General features: G+C 51.2%; 1 protein-coding gene across 1 annotated transcript; it reads left to right on the forward strand.

The window, feature by feature from the left end:
• The first annotated feature begins 1,650 nt into the window (after positions 1 to 1,650).
• Positions 1,651 to 5,635, forward strand: ZNF503 (zinc finger protein 503). The gene is made up of 2 exons (XM_063131680.1): positions 1,651 to 2,098; positions 3,237 to 5,635. The coding sequence occupies exons 1-2, from the start codon at positions 1,730 to 1,732 to the stop codon at positions 4,827 to 4,829; spliced, it is 1,962 nt and encodes a 653-aa protein (XP_062987750.1). The 5' UTR covers positions 1,651 to 1,729; the 3' UTR covers positions 4,830 to 5,635.
• Positions 5,636 to 14,821: the final 9,186 nt, after the last annotated feature.

The raw sequence follows: 14,821 nt of genomic DNA on the forward strand, positions 1-14,821 counted from the left end.
TTGGCAAACAAATTGCATTTACTCGGAGAACGATTTACTCTTTAAATTGAATGGCTCTTTTTCAAGGGAAGTCGCCTGTCTGTCTGTCTGTCTGTCTGCCCCCCCTCCCTCCGGTTTCTTCCTTCAAGTCGCACTAGGCTTGTAATCAGCAACAAAACCTGACATAAATCAAGGGAGGATTGACAGGGGCTGACAAATAACTGATTGATTGCGGTTGGGGAGCACTGACAACTGACGGCGGAGAGGAGAGGAGAAAGTCTCTCTCCCCCCCCCTGGAAAAAAGGGGGAAAGGGGAGGAGGAGGGGAAGCCAGAACGGCTCAGAAAGGGCGCACGTGACCCCTGCGTCTCCCAATCTCTGCTCAGAGCCTCTGAGAGTCACTACCGCCCCGATTGGAGGGTTTTGGACTCGTACTTCGGGAGGCGAGGAGGCTCTTTTCGTTCCTTAGTTTCGCGCTCCAGAAAAATAAAAAAAAATGTTGCGCGATGGGCCAAGATTGACTAGAAAAATAAATCCACATAAAACAAAGCAACTCATCATTTTCTGGTTTCAAGAAGAAGAAGAAGAAGAAGAAGAAGAAGAAGAAGAAGAAGAAGAAGAAGAAGAAGAAGAAGAAGAAGAAGAAGAAGAAGAAGAAGAGGACTGCACGGTCATTATTAAGGGAAAGGAAAGGAAAAGAAAGAAAGAAGGAAAACAAAAGCACCCCGCGTATATTTTCCCTACCTTCAGAATCTCAGGGTTTGCTTTTATGGGTGGCGTTGCAGGAGAGCGCACTGCAGTGGTTTCTAAGGTTGCTTTCGTAAGAAGTCAGTCGTGCAAATCTCTTGGGAACTTTGCCCCGTCTCCTTTTCTAGGGGTCTTTAAAGCGCCCCATTCCCCCCCCCCACCCTAGAAGTAGAATGGCAGAGAAAACACTCAAGCGAAAAAATGAATGCCGAGTGGCTAACGTGAAACACAAAATTGATGCAAGCCCATCCAGCCTGTCCTTAGGAGCAAAACAAGAAGAGGGGAAGGAAGGAAGAGGCGATTAACACACACACACACACACACACACACACACACACACACACACACACACACACACACACACACACACACACCCCGAAGGGGAAGGGGTGGTGGAAAAGCCCCTGAAGAGGGACGGTGACGTCACATCCCCTTGACCCTCCAATCACCTCGGGGTCCCATTTGATTGGAAGGCGGCAAAGGCTTTAATCTCCCGACTAATTCAGCTGCTTTTGAAGTGAGTGCCTTTGCCAGATCCGAGGCTGGACGGGCAGCGGCTCGCATCACAGCAGAACCGGGAGGCGGAGGAAAGGAGGCGGCGGCGGCGGCGGCCCCGGAGCGAGCCAGGGAAAGCCGAGCGACCGGGACAAGGGGAAGCAGGGACCCAGTTTCCCCGCCCCGCCCCGCCAACATCAAGAACGAAATACAAAGCGAAATACGAGGATTATTTGTGTTTTCTAGCACCTCCAGCCAATTTCCGAGACACTTTTTAAACCCCCTCTTTTGGAGAACCAGCAAACCCCCCGCCCCGCCCCGCCCAACAAGGACATTTTAAATTTTGGAGCAGTCATCCATTTTTTTTTTTTAAAAAGTGTGTATATATGCGTGCGATCCCGCCCCCCCCCCCAGCATAAAAAAATTGAAAGCAGACGCCCTGTTTCGGCTCCTGGTCAGCGCGCCTGGCGCTCCCCCACCCCGCCAGTTTCCATGCGAGGCTTTGGGTCATGATTACATCCCCCTTGCTTTCTGCCGTAAGAAGTAGTCAGCACGGAGGAGGAGGAGGAGGCGGAGGCGCAGTAGGAGGAGGAGGCGGAGGCGCGCGAGAGCTCGGCAGCAGCAGCAGCAGCAGCAGCAGCTCTGATCTTCCCTGGCAAAGCGGACACTCTGGGAGTCCTACGAGCGGCGGCAGCAGCAGCAGCGGCGGCGGCGGCACCTCCAAGCCTTTCTTCCACGTCGTCCCACCCTCGGACCCTTTACGCCAGGCGAACCGCCTCCCCATCAAAGTCTTGAAAATGCTCACGGCACGGACTGGACACATTTTGCACCCCGAATACCTCCAGCCTTTGCCTTCCACCCCAGTCAGCCCCATTGAGGTAAGAGCACCGCTGCCGTGGCGTGAGTGTGTGTGTAGGGGACCGGGAGCGCGCGCGAGAGAAAGGATCCCCCGGGCACACGGGGAGCCTTTGCAAGGCGCCTCCTGACTTCCAGGGTCGGCGCAACTGCCGAGGAGCGCAAGCCTAGGCACCTCTGTTTACTCCGAGGTAAGCCTTGTCGTGTTCGCTGGAGCTTACTCCTATAGAAGTGCGCATTGGATTTCGGCCTCAATCCTGGTAGGTTTAAAAATTTAATCCAGTCCGAATTTGCCCAGGAGTAGTCCCATTTATTTCACGTGGCTTTGGTCGTGAAGGGTTAGTCTACTTAAAACCGGACTCCACTTTTCTCCGAAGGAATTTGCAATTCAATATACAGGCGCTCACCCTTCACCCTGTCCCGCCCCACCCTTTATTTCGTGTGTCTTATTGGAGCAAAAGGGTTTGTAATCTGGATCTAGTCAGTATAGAACTGGCTCGTGCTTTGTTTTTGAGACGAACTCTCTGATCTTTTATTATATGTTTTTTTTAAAAAAAAAATACATCTGGCGTGGCTGGATTGTGAAGCAGGTCAGATCTTCGGGTGATAATGGACTGAGCTTTAGGTGTGCTGCAATGGGGCGGGGGCGGATGAGATTCCACCCAAGAGCTTGGCCGTGCCGACTCGGGATCTGTTTCTAGTGTCAGCGAAGGATCCACGCAGCTGAGCGTGCGTTGTGCGGGTGCGGGGGGAGGCGAAGTGGAGAAGCGAAAGTAGAAGGGCGAAGGAGAGGCTGAACTTCTCCCAACAATGACGGAGCGGGTTGCGGTGTTGGGGGGGGAGGGGGAGAGGTGTGCTCGCGTGAGCAGCTTTAAAGCAAGCGGTTTATACGAAGCCTCAGACGTTCGCATTTTAAAGTGCCCAATCGATCTAAACCTCGGCATTCTCTGGGTGAAAAAGAAAGCTCGCTTCCGTAGGCCGCAGCGCGGCGTCCGGACTGCTGGCTGCGTCTCTCAGCCGTTGCCCTTCCCTTGGGCCTTTGGGGTTCCCTCGGCTCTCTTGTCTTTGACCCCCCCCCTTTCCCGGCAAGGCCTCGGCACTAAAGGTTTGCATTTCTCCCTTCCTCCTTCTCCAACACCCCCCTTCCCTGGATCCCTGCAGTTAGACGCGAAGAAGAGCCCGCTGGCCCTCCTGGCGCAGACTTGCTCCCAGATCGGCAAGCCCGACCCGTCGCCCTCCTCCAAACTCTCGTCGGTCACGTCCAACGGCGGCGAGAAGGACGCGTCTAAATCGGGGCCGCTGAAGCTCAGCGACATCGGCGTGGAGGACAAGTCCAGCTTCAAGCCTTACTCCAAGCCCGGCGCAGACAAGAAGGAGCCGTCGGCGGGAGTGGGGGGCTCCGCGGCCGCCTCGGGGGGAGGCTCGGGTGGCGGCGGCGGCGGCAGCGAGAAGTCCGGCTTCCGGGTGCCGAGCGCCACCTGCCAGCCGTTCACGCCAAGGACAGGCAGCCCCTCCTCCAGCGCCTCGGCCTGCTCGCCCGGCCTGCTGCCCGGCGGGGAGGGCAAGGGCGGCGGCGGCGGCGGCGGCGGCGGCGACGGGGATAAGAAGGACGCCCCCGACGGCTGCGGCAAGGGCGGCTCGGAGTCGTCCGGGGCCCACGGCCGGCTGGGCACGGGCTGTGGCGGGATTACGGCGGAGCTGAGCCAGGCCCACGAGAGCGCCAAGGGCCTCCTGGCGGCCTCGGCCGCCTCCTCGTCGTCGTCCTCGTCCTCGTCGTCGTCCTCGGACTCCTCTTGCAGCGGCGGCAACCCGGTCACGTCGTCCGCCGCCGCCGCCGCCTCGGTGCTGGGCTCGGGCCTGGTGGCGCCCGTGTCCCCCTACAAGCCCGGGCAGACGGTGTTCCCGCTGCCGCCGGCCGGCATGAGCTACCCGGGCGCGCTGGCCGGCGCCTACGCGGGCTACCCGCCGCAGTTCCTGCCGCACGGCGTGGCGCTCGACCCCAGCAAGCCCGGCAGCCTGGTGGGCGCGCAGCTGGCGGGCAGCCTGGGCTGCGGCAAGGCGGCGGCGGGCTCGAGCCCCCTGGCGGGCGCCTCGCCGCCCTCGGTCATGACGGCCAGCCTGTGCCGCGACCCGTACTGCCTGAGCTACCACTGCGCCAGCCACCTGGCCGGCGCCGCCGCCGCCAGCGCCTCGTGCGCGCACGACCAGGCGCTCAAGGCCGGCTACCCGCTGGTGTACCCGACGCACCCGCTGCACACGGTCCACTCCTCGCTGGGCGGCGCCACCCCGCCCTCGCTGGCCGGCCACCCCTTGTACCCGTACGGCTTCATGCTGCCCAACGACCCCCAGCCCCACATCTGCAACTGGGTCTCGGCCAACGGGCCGTGCGACAAGCGCTTCGCCACCTCCGAGGAGCTGCTCAGCCACTTGCGGACTCACACCGCCTTCCCGGGCACCGACAAACTGCTCTCCAGCTACCCCAGTTCCAGCTCCTTAGCCAGCGCGGCCGCGGCGGCCATGGCGTGCCACATGCACATCCCCACCACGGGGGCCCCGGGCAGCCCCGGCACCCTGGCTCTGCGCAGCCCGCACCACGCCTTGGGACTCAGCAGCCGCTACCACCCGTACTCCAAGAGCCCTCTGCCCACCCCCGGAGCCCCAGTGCCTGTCCCGGCGGCCACGGGACCCTATTACTCCCCATACGCGCTCTATGGGCAAAGACTGACGACAGCGTCCGCTTTGGGATACCAGTGAGTTTTGGGGGCTTCTTGGGATGTTTTTTTTTTAGGGGTCAAAGGGGTGGGGTGGGCGAGAGAGAACAATTTCAAGCAACACTTCTGGGGGAAAGAACACACAGCAACCCCTCAAAACTTTCTTAAAAACAAACAAACAAAAGAAAATTGAAAATTTGACTTTTTATATATATATATAAAGATAGTGTTCATCTTGAGGACTGGATCCATGGGCACTGTATTTATTTATGTTAGCTTCAAGCGGGACAATGAATCAATAAAAGTGCATTACGTAACTTCAGCTCAATAGGCTTAAAGGAAAAAAAATTTAAAGTGGAAACACCCGTTGTAGAATATAAATAAATAAAAAGAAAACAAAAATAGAGGTCTTCTCTTTAATGTTACTTTAAAATTGATATGATTGTATTGTACGTTCTTATTTAATGTCTCATTGGGGTTGGGGGGGGAACTTAAATGCATGTCTCCTAAAAAACAACAACACACTTAATTTGCAATTTGTCAGCTTGAATTTCAAATTGCAATTATTTTTGAAGAAGTATACCATCGCAGAAAGAGAATTGGTATTTTTTGTACGAATTCTGGAAGAAAGGAAACCCAACAACGACTCTATTCCAAAAACCTCCATTTGCCTTATTTTTGTTCTTTAAAAGGAACGCTTGACTATTTTTTAATTTTTAAGTCCACCCTGTAGAAGGGGCAAAAACAAGGATGACATCATGTATTTAAAATAATAGACAATGTATCGCTTTAAAGATTAAAATTCCGTATATTTGATGTATTAAAAAAGGTTTTACTTTTCTTTTGAAATCACTTTCTGGAGTCTGTTATAAATACACCTAAACGCGGTCTGGATAACAAGAAGAGAAAAATACCTCCGTGTTAATTAAATTTAATAATAATAATAATAAAAATATAAAGTATTGCCCAATATTTTGCCTCTTAGAAAACAGAGTTCCTACATTATTTTTTTACCATCAGAACTGGCATTTTAAATGATGAAATCCCAGGAGCAGTTAAACGACTCCACACTTTCTAGGGAAAAGAAAAGCTGTTGGGTATTTCTGGTAGTCATCCGGAACAAGGAGCGAGTCTCTATGACTGGAAAGGGAAGAGGAGAATAGATTGTGCAGTTTGTCATCCATAGTTATTTCCTTTATTAAAATAAATAACTAAAATCTAGGAGAAATAAAACCCAGCGACAAGTTTTCCTGGATGAAATTAACAGGGGTTACACAAGACCCAACTCGCTGTAGTTCGAAAGAGGGGTCACGGACGAGGACTTCTGGAGGCTGGCTGGCTTTCTTGTTTAGACCTCAGTCCACTAACTGGGCGGTTTTGTAAAGAAGATCCCCTGTTCCCGTTGACCAAAGTGGAACTAAAGCGATCCTCGGTCCACCTAAAGAGGGGCGGGGGGGGGGCCCTTTGTGTATTCGTGTTTTTTTCCCCCCAATCTCGCTTGGCTAACAAGACAGGACGGTCAGAAATTTACAGAGTTGAATCAGTTTGAAGCAAACTTTTCCTCACTTCTAAATCTCATTTAGCGGGGACCTCTTGCGGATTTTGATTCGGAAGAGAAACGGCCTGAAGTCCAAGTGCTTCGGTTTCTCTGGGTTGCGTCGTCTTAATCGAGTTGTGGATCACATCTCGGTTTCTTAGGAGAAATGGGCAGTGAGCGAGCGACAAGTGGAACTGCGCATTGGCACCTAGGCGGAAGCCGTTTTCTCTGAAGGTGTGGGTGTGGGTGTGGGTGGTAGGTCACTAACTCCGGATTCCAGTGGCTTGACTTGGAAGTCAGCCCCGTTGATTTAAAGGAAGCTGAAGGCATGGTCGTCCCTATACGGAGTGACTCCGAAGCACACCCCATTGCATTCCACCGGGCTTCCTCCCAAGACACCGTGCACAGGATTGCACCCGTTCGGTCCGGTTCCGAGCCCATTTACTTCCAAGTCGGCGTGCAGAGCGTCGCAGCCTTGGATTTCTTCTTAAAGTTTAAGGGTGTCCTCGTAAGCACACTTACTTGGAAATAAAGTCCTGTTGGAAGCTCTGGGACCTTCGGTGTGTGAGTAAACTCGGGTTGTAACTGTTTGGAAATAATTCTTTGCGGGGTGGGGTGGGGGACACCCAGGAAAGCCTGTCCCCTTTGCCTTCTGTTTGGAGAACGCACCCCTTTTCGGCGCCCTGTATTAGGAAGCAGCGATGGGTGTGAGCTGAAAGTCAGGCCAAAATGTTGTCCGAGAGGAAATTGGAACTGGAGCGGTGGCGGAGTGGGAACTCAAATATTTATTTATTTATTTTTAGAAACCACCAATAAAAATAAAAGCCTCCCCCCTTTAAAATGCAAATGGGGCTCTGAACAATGAAAGTAGCCTCTTTGGTTTGACAAGTATCCACGTATCTATCTAGAAAGAAAAAGGGTTCCCTCGTCCCCTGACACCACCCCTTCCTCTCGGCAATCTTCATCAAATGTCAGTCGTATATTTATTGCGAAACTATAAGCCTTCGCAATATAACATAGAGCATAGATTACAATCCAGAAGAAGAGTTTCACTCAAAAGGGGGGAAAAGGGAAGAGGAGGAAAAAGGGGCACCTTATCATATAATAATGTCCAATATTTCGTGTCTGGGCATTTATGCCAAATAATTAGTAACATTATAAATGTTACAAAGGGGGGGGGGGGGGCGAGGGAGAGAATGAGATTCTGTTCTCCTGCTGTGCTGGAGATGGCTCTTGAAGTGGGATGCGAAGGTTGCCCTGGCCTCGGTCAAGATGGACCCAAAGGCAAGAGGGATCTCTCTCTCTCTCCCTACTCTTCTTCTTCTTCTTCTTCTTCTTCTTCTTCTTCTTCTTCTTCTTCTTCTTCTTCTTCTTCTTCAGTGTAAAATATAATAAGTGTAATAATAATAATAATAATAAGTGTAATAATAAGTGTAAAATATAATATTTTACACTAATAATAATAATAATATAATTTCCACAAGGAACTTGAACTGGGCTCTTTTGGCATTAGGAGACAGAGAGGGAGGGAGGGTACTGTTGGTCTTTTTTAAACCAAGAGTAATGAACAACTCAAGTAAAAGACAGGCAGACAGAGGAAGGGACACAACCCAGGAGATGTGCCTTCTGTTCGGAAGCAAAAAGCAGGATTCCTGCAAATGAGGAGGGACTCATGGTACAACTTGTAGAGTCCTCCCCCCCCCACACACACGCACCCCCCCCCCCGTCTCCGTTGCTTTAAAAACCTAGCAACACCTCCTTGGCGTGACAAAATCCTCTTTTCAGGAGCTGGGGGAATCCGTCCTTGAGCAGAAAGAAAAAGAATGTGCTTCAGGGAGGGAAGGTTTTAAAAAACAATAACGAAAAGCTTATTCTTTTAGACTCTCCCTTTATATGTAGCAATAGGGGGTACATGATGAGATGAGTATCTCTGTCCCCCCAAAAAACCTCCCCTTCCTGCAATCCACAATGGGCCCACTCTGATGGGAAGTTCTTCATGGCAAATCTAAGGGCAGACCAAATGAAATCAATGCCAGAAGATACTCATGACTAACTTCCCATTGTTTTCAATAGGCCTACTCTAAGTCTGACTGGATCTGGATGCAACGCAGACTTTTCAATGAAGCTTACGCAGGAGACCTTTCCGCTGGAGTGGGACCTTTGTTGTATAAGATCAGTTTAGATGATTATACACACTTATACTTGGGAATAAGTTCCATTAAATTCGTTCCAGCTTTCTTGAGCGTAGAATACCCTGAGCCTGCTTACTCAAAAGTTCGCTCAATAGGGCTTACTCCCTGAAAACGGCTACGGAGTTGGGAGTTGGAGGTTAGCGATCCGTGTCACAACTGGGTTAAGAGCAGCTACTTGGGCCACAGCTAGACCTAAGGTTTATCCTGGGATCATCCAGGGTTCGCCTCTGCCTGAGCACTGGATCCCCTGTGTGTCACCTAGATGAACAGGTTTGACCCCTGAACAATCCAGGGATAAACCTTTGGTCTAGCTATGTCCTTAGTTTAAACCAATTAAACCGAGCTTTTATTTTTCGATGCTGTCCCTTTGAAGCCAATGCCTCTTTAATCATCTTTACCTCTAGGTAAAGCGGCTTACACGGAGTTGCGCCTAGGGATGGATTTGGAGCAAACGTCTGGGGCCGTTAATGCAAGTTTGTCTGCCTTAAAACTTTCTGTCGCTTATATGAATTTCCTGATTGGCCCTCCAGCTGTTCAAGTGTTTGACCTGGGGAAGGATCGCAGAGATTTTATACTAAAAGCCGGGAAATGGGCGGAAGAGTTTGGGGCTGGGCTGAGCAGAGGTGAGTTTCAAAACATTTAAAAAAAAAAAAAAAGGCAAAATGGGTTTTGCTCGTCTCCCCCGCCTCCTTTTTTTTTTTTTTAATCTTGCTAAATTGGATGTGTTCTGGAGTTGACAGCCAGCCGCTTGTCCCTGCTAAGCGCGTCGTCGGAATATTTCAACCTGGAAACCGCGCCCATGAGGACACGCAACAGACGGGCAGAGCCCCTCCTCGAATCGAGAGCTCAGCCTCGTGTCAGCCTGACCCGGATCAGACAGACATTCGATTCAATTAATCAACTTTCGCCTTCCTCCTCCTCCTCGCTCTTCTTTAATTCAGTTAATTCTCATGTAATACTGGCGAGTCCGGTGTGTGTCAGCGTGTGTCTCTGTGTGCGTACGGCGGGGTGGTATTTATTTAAAACATGTTTTCGCTATCCCTATAAAAAAGATCCACAGAAAACCACGGTTTTATCGATTCCTTTATCAGGTGCATGAAAAATGTCCCAAAAATAGTGAGCAAACTTTCGAGTTCTACAGAGCTCTTGAGCGGGCAGGTTGTTAAGCAAAATTTGAGGGAGAGAGAAAAACCTGGCTTGATGCTGAATGCTTTTTTTGCGGGGGGGGGGGGTCTATTTAATAAGCTCCTGAGGCAGGGAAATTGTCTTCTTCGGTAAAGTGCGTAGTGCATTAATTATTGTAATAGTAGTACTAGCAGCAATTTAATAATAATAATAATAATAATAATAATAATAATAATAATAATTTGAATTCATTATTATGAATGTTATTATATGCATCATATTACTGTAGGTCGCCTTGGGAAGGCTTCGGCGCTGACAGGCGGCCTATAAATATTTTAAATCAATCAATCAATCAATCAATCAATCGAGGAACGGAATAGGTGAGGGGACAGGCGTGTGTAGAAAAGTTGCCTGCCCATCTTCTCTGCCAGGACAGGTAACTGAAGGTGGTCAGATGGAACCAGACATCCCAGCCGCCAGCCAGGTTCTCTCTCCAGCGAGAGCAGCGTCCCCGCTTCCCAGTCCCCCGTGTGGCAAGGCCCGGGCGGGCCCCGATGCACCACCAGGTGGGGCAGGGCTTTCCGCAAAGGCTGGCGGGGTGGGGGGTGGGGGAGAGGGTGCGAGCGAGGGCGGCGTTCAGCCTGCGCGGCTGCCTCTTGCCTCGAAAGCGGGGCGTGGAACCAGCCACACTTCGGGGGGTGGGGGTCTCAGGGGAGCCGGGGCTGCATCCCGCGGCCCCAGGGCTCCGGGCCGCCTCTTGGCCCCCCTGGCCTGTCTCCGGGGCCCTCCGGAAGACCCCCCCCAAACGCCCTGGAAAGCCAGGGCTGCCTCCTGAAGCCCAGCCCCGGCCATCGAGCCTCCCACCCAGGCCCGGTCTGCCGGGGGGCGCGGGGCGTGGGGGAAGCCACGCCAGGGCTGGGCCGGCGCGAAGGGCGAACGGGCCGAAAGGGCAGCCCGGCGCGTCGTGGAGGGCCGCAGGGCGCGGCGCAGGGCCTGGGGAGCCAATCCGCTCGCGCTCCCCGGAGCTGACTCCCGTGTGGACGCGCACGGGGCCGTGCTGCCCGCTGTTCGTCCGCCCCCCAACTCGGGCCGAGCTGCGCTGCGCCGGGTGGGGCAGAAGGCGGCGGCGGCGGCGTCGCCCCCTCGTCCGCCTCGCCTCGCCTCAAAGCGCCTGGAGCTCCTTTCCAAAACACCCCACGAGCGAGAGGGTGGGCTGGTGGGCTTTGGGCTTGTTTTAACTATACGGGAACGCCATATACAATATTTTAACATTTCAGCAAATGTTAGACCGGGGAGCGCAGCTTTCCCCTCTCCACACAGAAAAACCAACCAACCAACCTCAATTCCGGCGAGAGGCCAGGAAGGCTCTCACGCCACCCCCCCACCCACCCAGGGCCCCAGCCCTGCGTCTCCACGTGGAGCCTCATACCATGTAGGTCTTACCCGCCTCTGTTGCGTTTCCCCGTCCGGATCAGTTTAAATGGACCCAAACTAGTTCTAACGCGACTCCCCCACCTCCAGGGCGCGGCCGCCTTTCTCTCGTTTCCCAGCGCATAGGGATGGAGGAAGAGAAAACTGGCTATGAAGGGCCGGTGTCTCTCGCCTCTGCAAAGTCCGGTCTTGGCAGTTTATGGCCCGGAAAGTTAAGCTGAGATGGTCCAGGAGAAACAGTTTATTTGTCATGAAACGCCGAATCTAAGGCAGGATCTACACTACTGCTTATAACGGTTTATAATGGTTGTGACAACTGTTCAGGCCTAGGACACAGTGCACATACTGTTTTCATAACGTTTTTAAAGTGTCATATCCTGCTTGGCGTAGGAAAAGGGCCCAAATCGTCGGTATTATTCCCCCCCCCCAGTTTATAGGCCGTCGTTTCTACAGAAAAGTTTGTGGGAATTTGGACGGTTATTATATAATCCAAAATGGCTCTCAGAATTTCCAGGATCACCGATACAATCTTTCAAGTAGAGATGTTGAAAAGGGTCGAATTTAAAGAGTTAAATGTTCGTGGAGCGCGTGTGTGTTTATGGCAGTGTACTAAAGTTCTTTCTTTCTTCGTGTCTTCCAATATATCAACAACTGTTTGGATTCTCTCCGGATAAAAAGAAATAAAGAACAAGAAATGAAAGAGTAAATCCATTTGGATTGTGGCGGGGGGGGGGAGCACCCTGGAAATCTAGCGTGCATGCCCCCCCTCCTCACACCTCCTGTCTCCGTCTTCAAATGAATTAAAGACAACCAGACAATGCTGTCATCTGTCTTCAACGTCACATCGCGGAAAGGAATAATGATAACGCAGCAGCAGAAAGTCGCCCACTTGAAACCTGGAAGACCGCAAAGGGTGGGCGAGAGAAAGCCTCGAAACGGCTGGAAGGGGAAACAAACGTAGATCAACCAGCATTGCTGACCGACCCAACGTGTGTTTACTCAGAAGTAAGTCCTGCTGCGTTCAATGGGACAGGAGCTCCTGGGAAGAACATTTTTCTTTTTCTCTTTCTTTCCGCCTGTTCTTGCAGAAGACCCATTTATGCCAAGTGACAAGTTCTGCCTGGATTGGTGCCTTTTCCTCCCCCACCGGCCTATACAACAAAGTCTTCTGGGACAATAAAGAAACTAATAATAATAATAATAATAATAATAATAATAATAATAATAATAATAATAATAATATAATGGTTCCTTGATTGGATCCTATCTCGCGCGTGAAAATTGGTCCTGTCCCTCTGATGACATAAAAGGCAGGCTGAGGATGGGGGCCTTAAGAGAGGCGCTTGCACCCCTCTTCCCTTGCGTAACAGCCCTGCTCTTTGTTCGCCGGGGCGTCCCCCCTCCCCGCCCTGGATTTCGTATCTTTGAGCACCGCCAGGGGGCGCTGTCCAATCCCTCCGAACCAGGCAGTGAAACCAAAGGTTTGAACTGCACCAGCATTAGGGATTTGTTGGGGTGGGTGCGTGGGGTAAAATTGAATAGTTATTGCCGCCACCTCTGTCTTACTTCACTTGGATCTTTCTTTATGTGTTTTGTATTGCTCTAGCTATTTAAAAGGAGAAGAAGCGGAATGTCTCATGCTTCGGAAAACAGAGAAGCCAGGGACCTTGATAAAAATCACAATTTTATTATTTAAACGGAGGGTAGGAATACGAGAAATCTTTGATGTAATCGGAAGACAACGATTACAGTATAAATCGATGAAAGCAAGATAAGAGTAGATAAGATTTGGGGGAGGGGTCAGAAGGTTCCCCCCTCCCTTGTCCTCTCTTTTCCAAATCCTCTTTGCAATCATTTTTGCGATCTCACTCCGAGGGTGGAGGCAGATAAAACGGAATTTTCTATCCGAACAATTTGGGACTACATGTTCTCAGAACAGATGGCATCTTATCAGAGATTCCCTGTAATAGATTTCCTTTCCACAACTTTTAGGAGATAGTAGATTTTTGTCTCGCATTTTCAAAACAAAGTTGCAAAAGTTTTGGTGAAACAAAAAAGTTCTGCAAGCTTAAGAAACACCGACACTGAGGAGAGAACCGTCGCCTAAAGTCTTAACTTGCAAAGTGAAATGTTGTTTCGAAAATACAAGGAACACGGGGGCAGGGGTTAACATGAAAGTGCTCTCTCTCTCCCCCCCCCCCCCAACATACACTAGACATTATTAAGGATCTGCCTACGTCAAGCCGAATTTGAATAAAACTTGCAAAGGAAGAATGTTGATCATTTTACTCCAACCTCCCAAAAGATGGGAATTCAGCGGCCGACGGGGAAGACCGGAGTTAGATTAACGCTGCTAAGCTTCAGACCTCCTAATTAAAACAATGAAGTAAATCATCGAGAGATTAAACCTATAGCAATTCATTTTCCAAATGTGCCCACCCAGGTTGAGGGGCTGATTTGTTCCACATTTCACTTCCCCCACCCCCAAACTGTTACATCAGATTCGAAAGAAAAATAATTGCTGAGGTATTATGTTTCCACACAACAACCCCCAGCTCTCAGTTCAATGCTGTTAGCAGCGTTAATGAAACCCGATGGGTCTGAGGCCATCGCCCAGTGGAATGGGGGCGCTGGTTCTGCTGGAGGAGCAATCTGCGAACTCGCAACGCGAAACCAAGCGGACCTGTAGTGGGAGTGTTTCTCCCCCCCTAAATTTCGCTGTGTAATTTCAGACGTTTCCAGTGATCGATCGCTAAAAGCAGTCTCCTCCTCCTCCTCCTCCTCCTCCTCCTCCTCCTCCTCCAAAACACTACGACCGATATCCACATCCCTGCAAAGAGATACGGTGCTAGATCGCTTTTAACAGAAGATCATTTGTTTACCGGGCAGGACTGTTACATTTCTGTGACTTGCGACCAGCAGGAGGGCGGGGAAACCGGAACCATGTGTGATCGTGAATTGAGACAGGAAAGTTGTGTTGTGCGGGAGTTTTGTTGTTGCAGGATCCGGCCAAAGTAAAGTACTTTTAAATCCCATTGATACTATAGGGATGCTTTAGGATGGATTCCTGCATTGAGCAGGGGGTTGGACTCGATGGCCTTGTAGGCCCCTTCCAACTCTGCTATTCTGTGATTCTGTGATTCTAATGAGAGAAATCTGAGAGCCTCTTTAATTCCCCCATTGAAATTAACGGGCCATTGTTGTACTTTAGTAGGGTCTTACCCTTCTGCTGCACATCTGTGCACACTTACCTGGGGGTAAGCTCTGTTGAACGCAGTGGGACTTACTTCTGAGTAGACATGTATAGGGGTTAGTTAATTGGTTCAGCCGTTCAGGTATTACATAGGTGTATGGGGGTGGGGGAGCACACCAGTCAGCACAGAGTCAAAGTGAGCCTGGGAAGATCTTTCATAAAAACATAGGCAGAAAACAGCCCAACTCGTCTGAAGCTGCTCTTAAAACCTCAACGTTGCTCCTTGACACAACCCAATGGGAAGCTCTCCTGCACAGAGACCCTGGCAAGGAGCGGGAGTTGCGCGAGAGCTGCAGCCTACTCTTGTGCGTGTCCCATTCATTTCAATGGAGCTTGAGGAGGAGAGCTGCCCGCCCGAATCTTGGCGCTTCTCCTTCACCGCCCGCATCGGACTCTGAAACCACCTTTTCTTCTCCTCACGCATTTCTCGCACGGTGTGGGTGTGGGGGGCGTGGGCCGGGCGTGGGGATCCTCCTTTTAACTGTCAGCTCACTAGT

This window comes from Elgaria multicarinata, chromosome 8, assembly GCF_023053635.1.
Source record: "Elgaria multicarinata webbii isolate HBS135686 ecotype San Diego chromosome 8, rElgMul1.1.pri, whole genome shotgun sequence".
NCBI classification, from domain to species: Eukaryota; Metazoa; Chordata; class Lepidosauria; order Squamata; family Anguidae; genus Elgaria; species Elgaria multicarinata.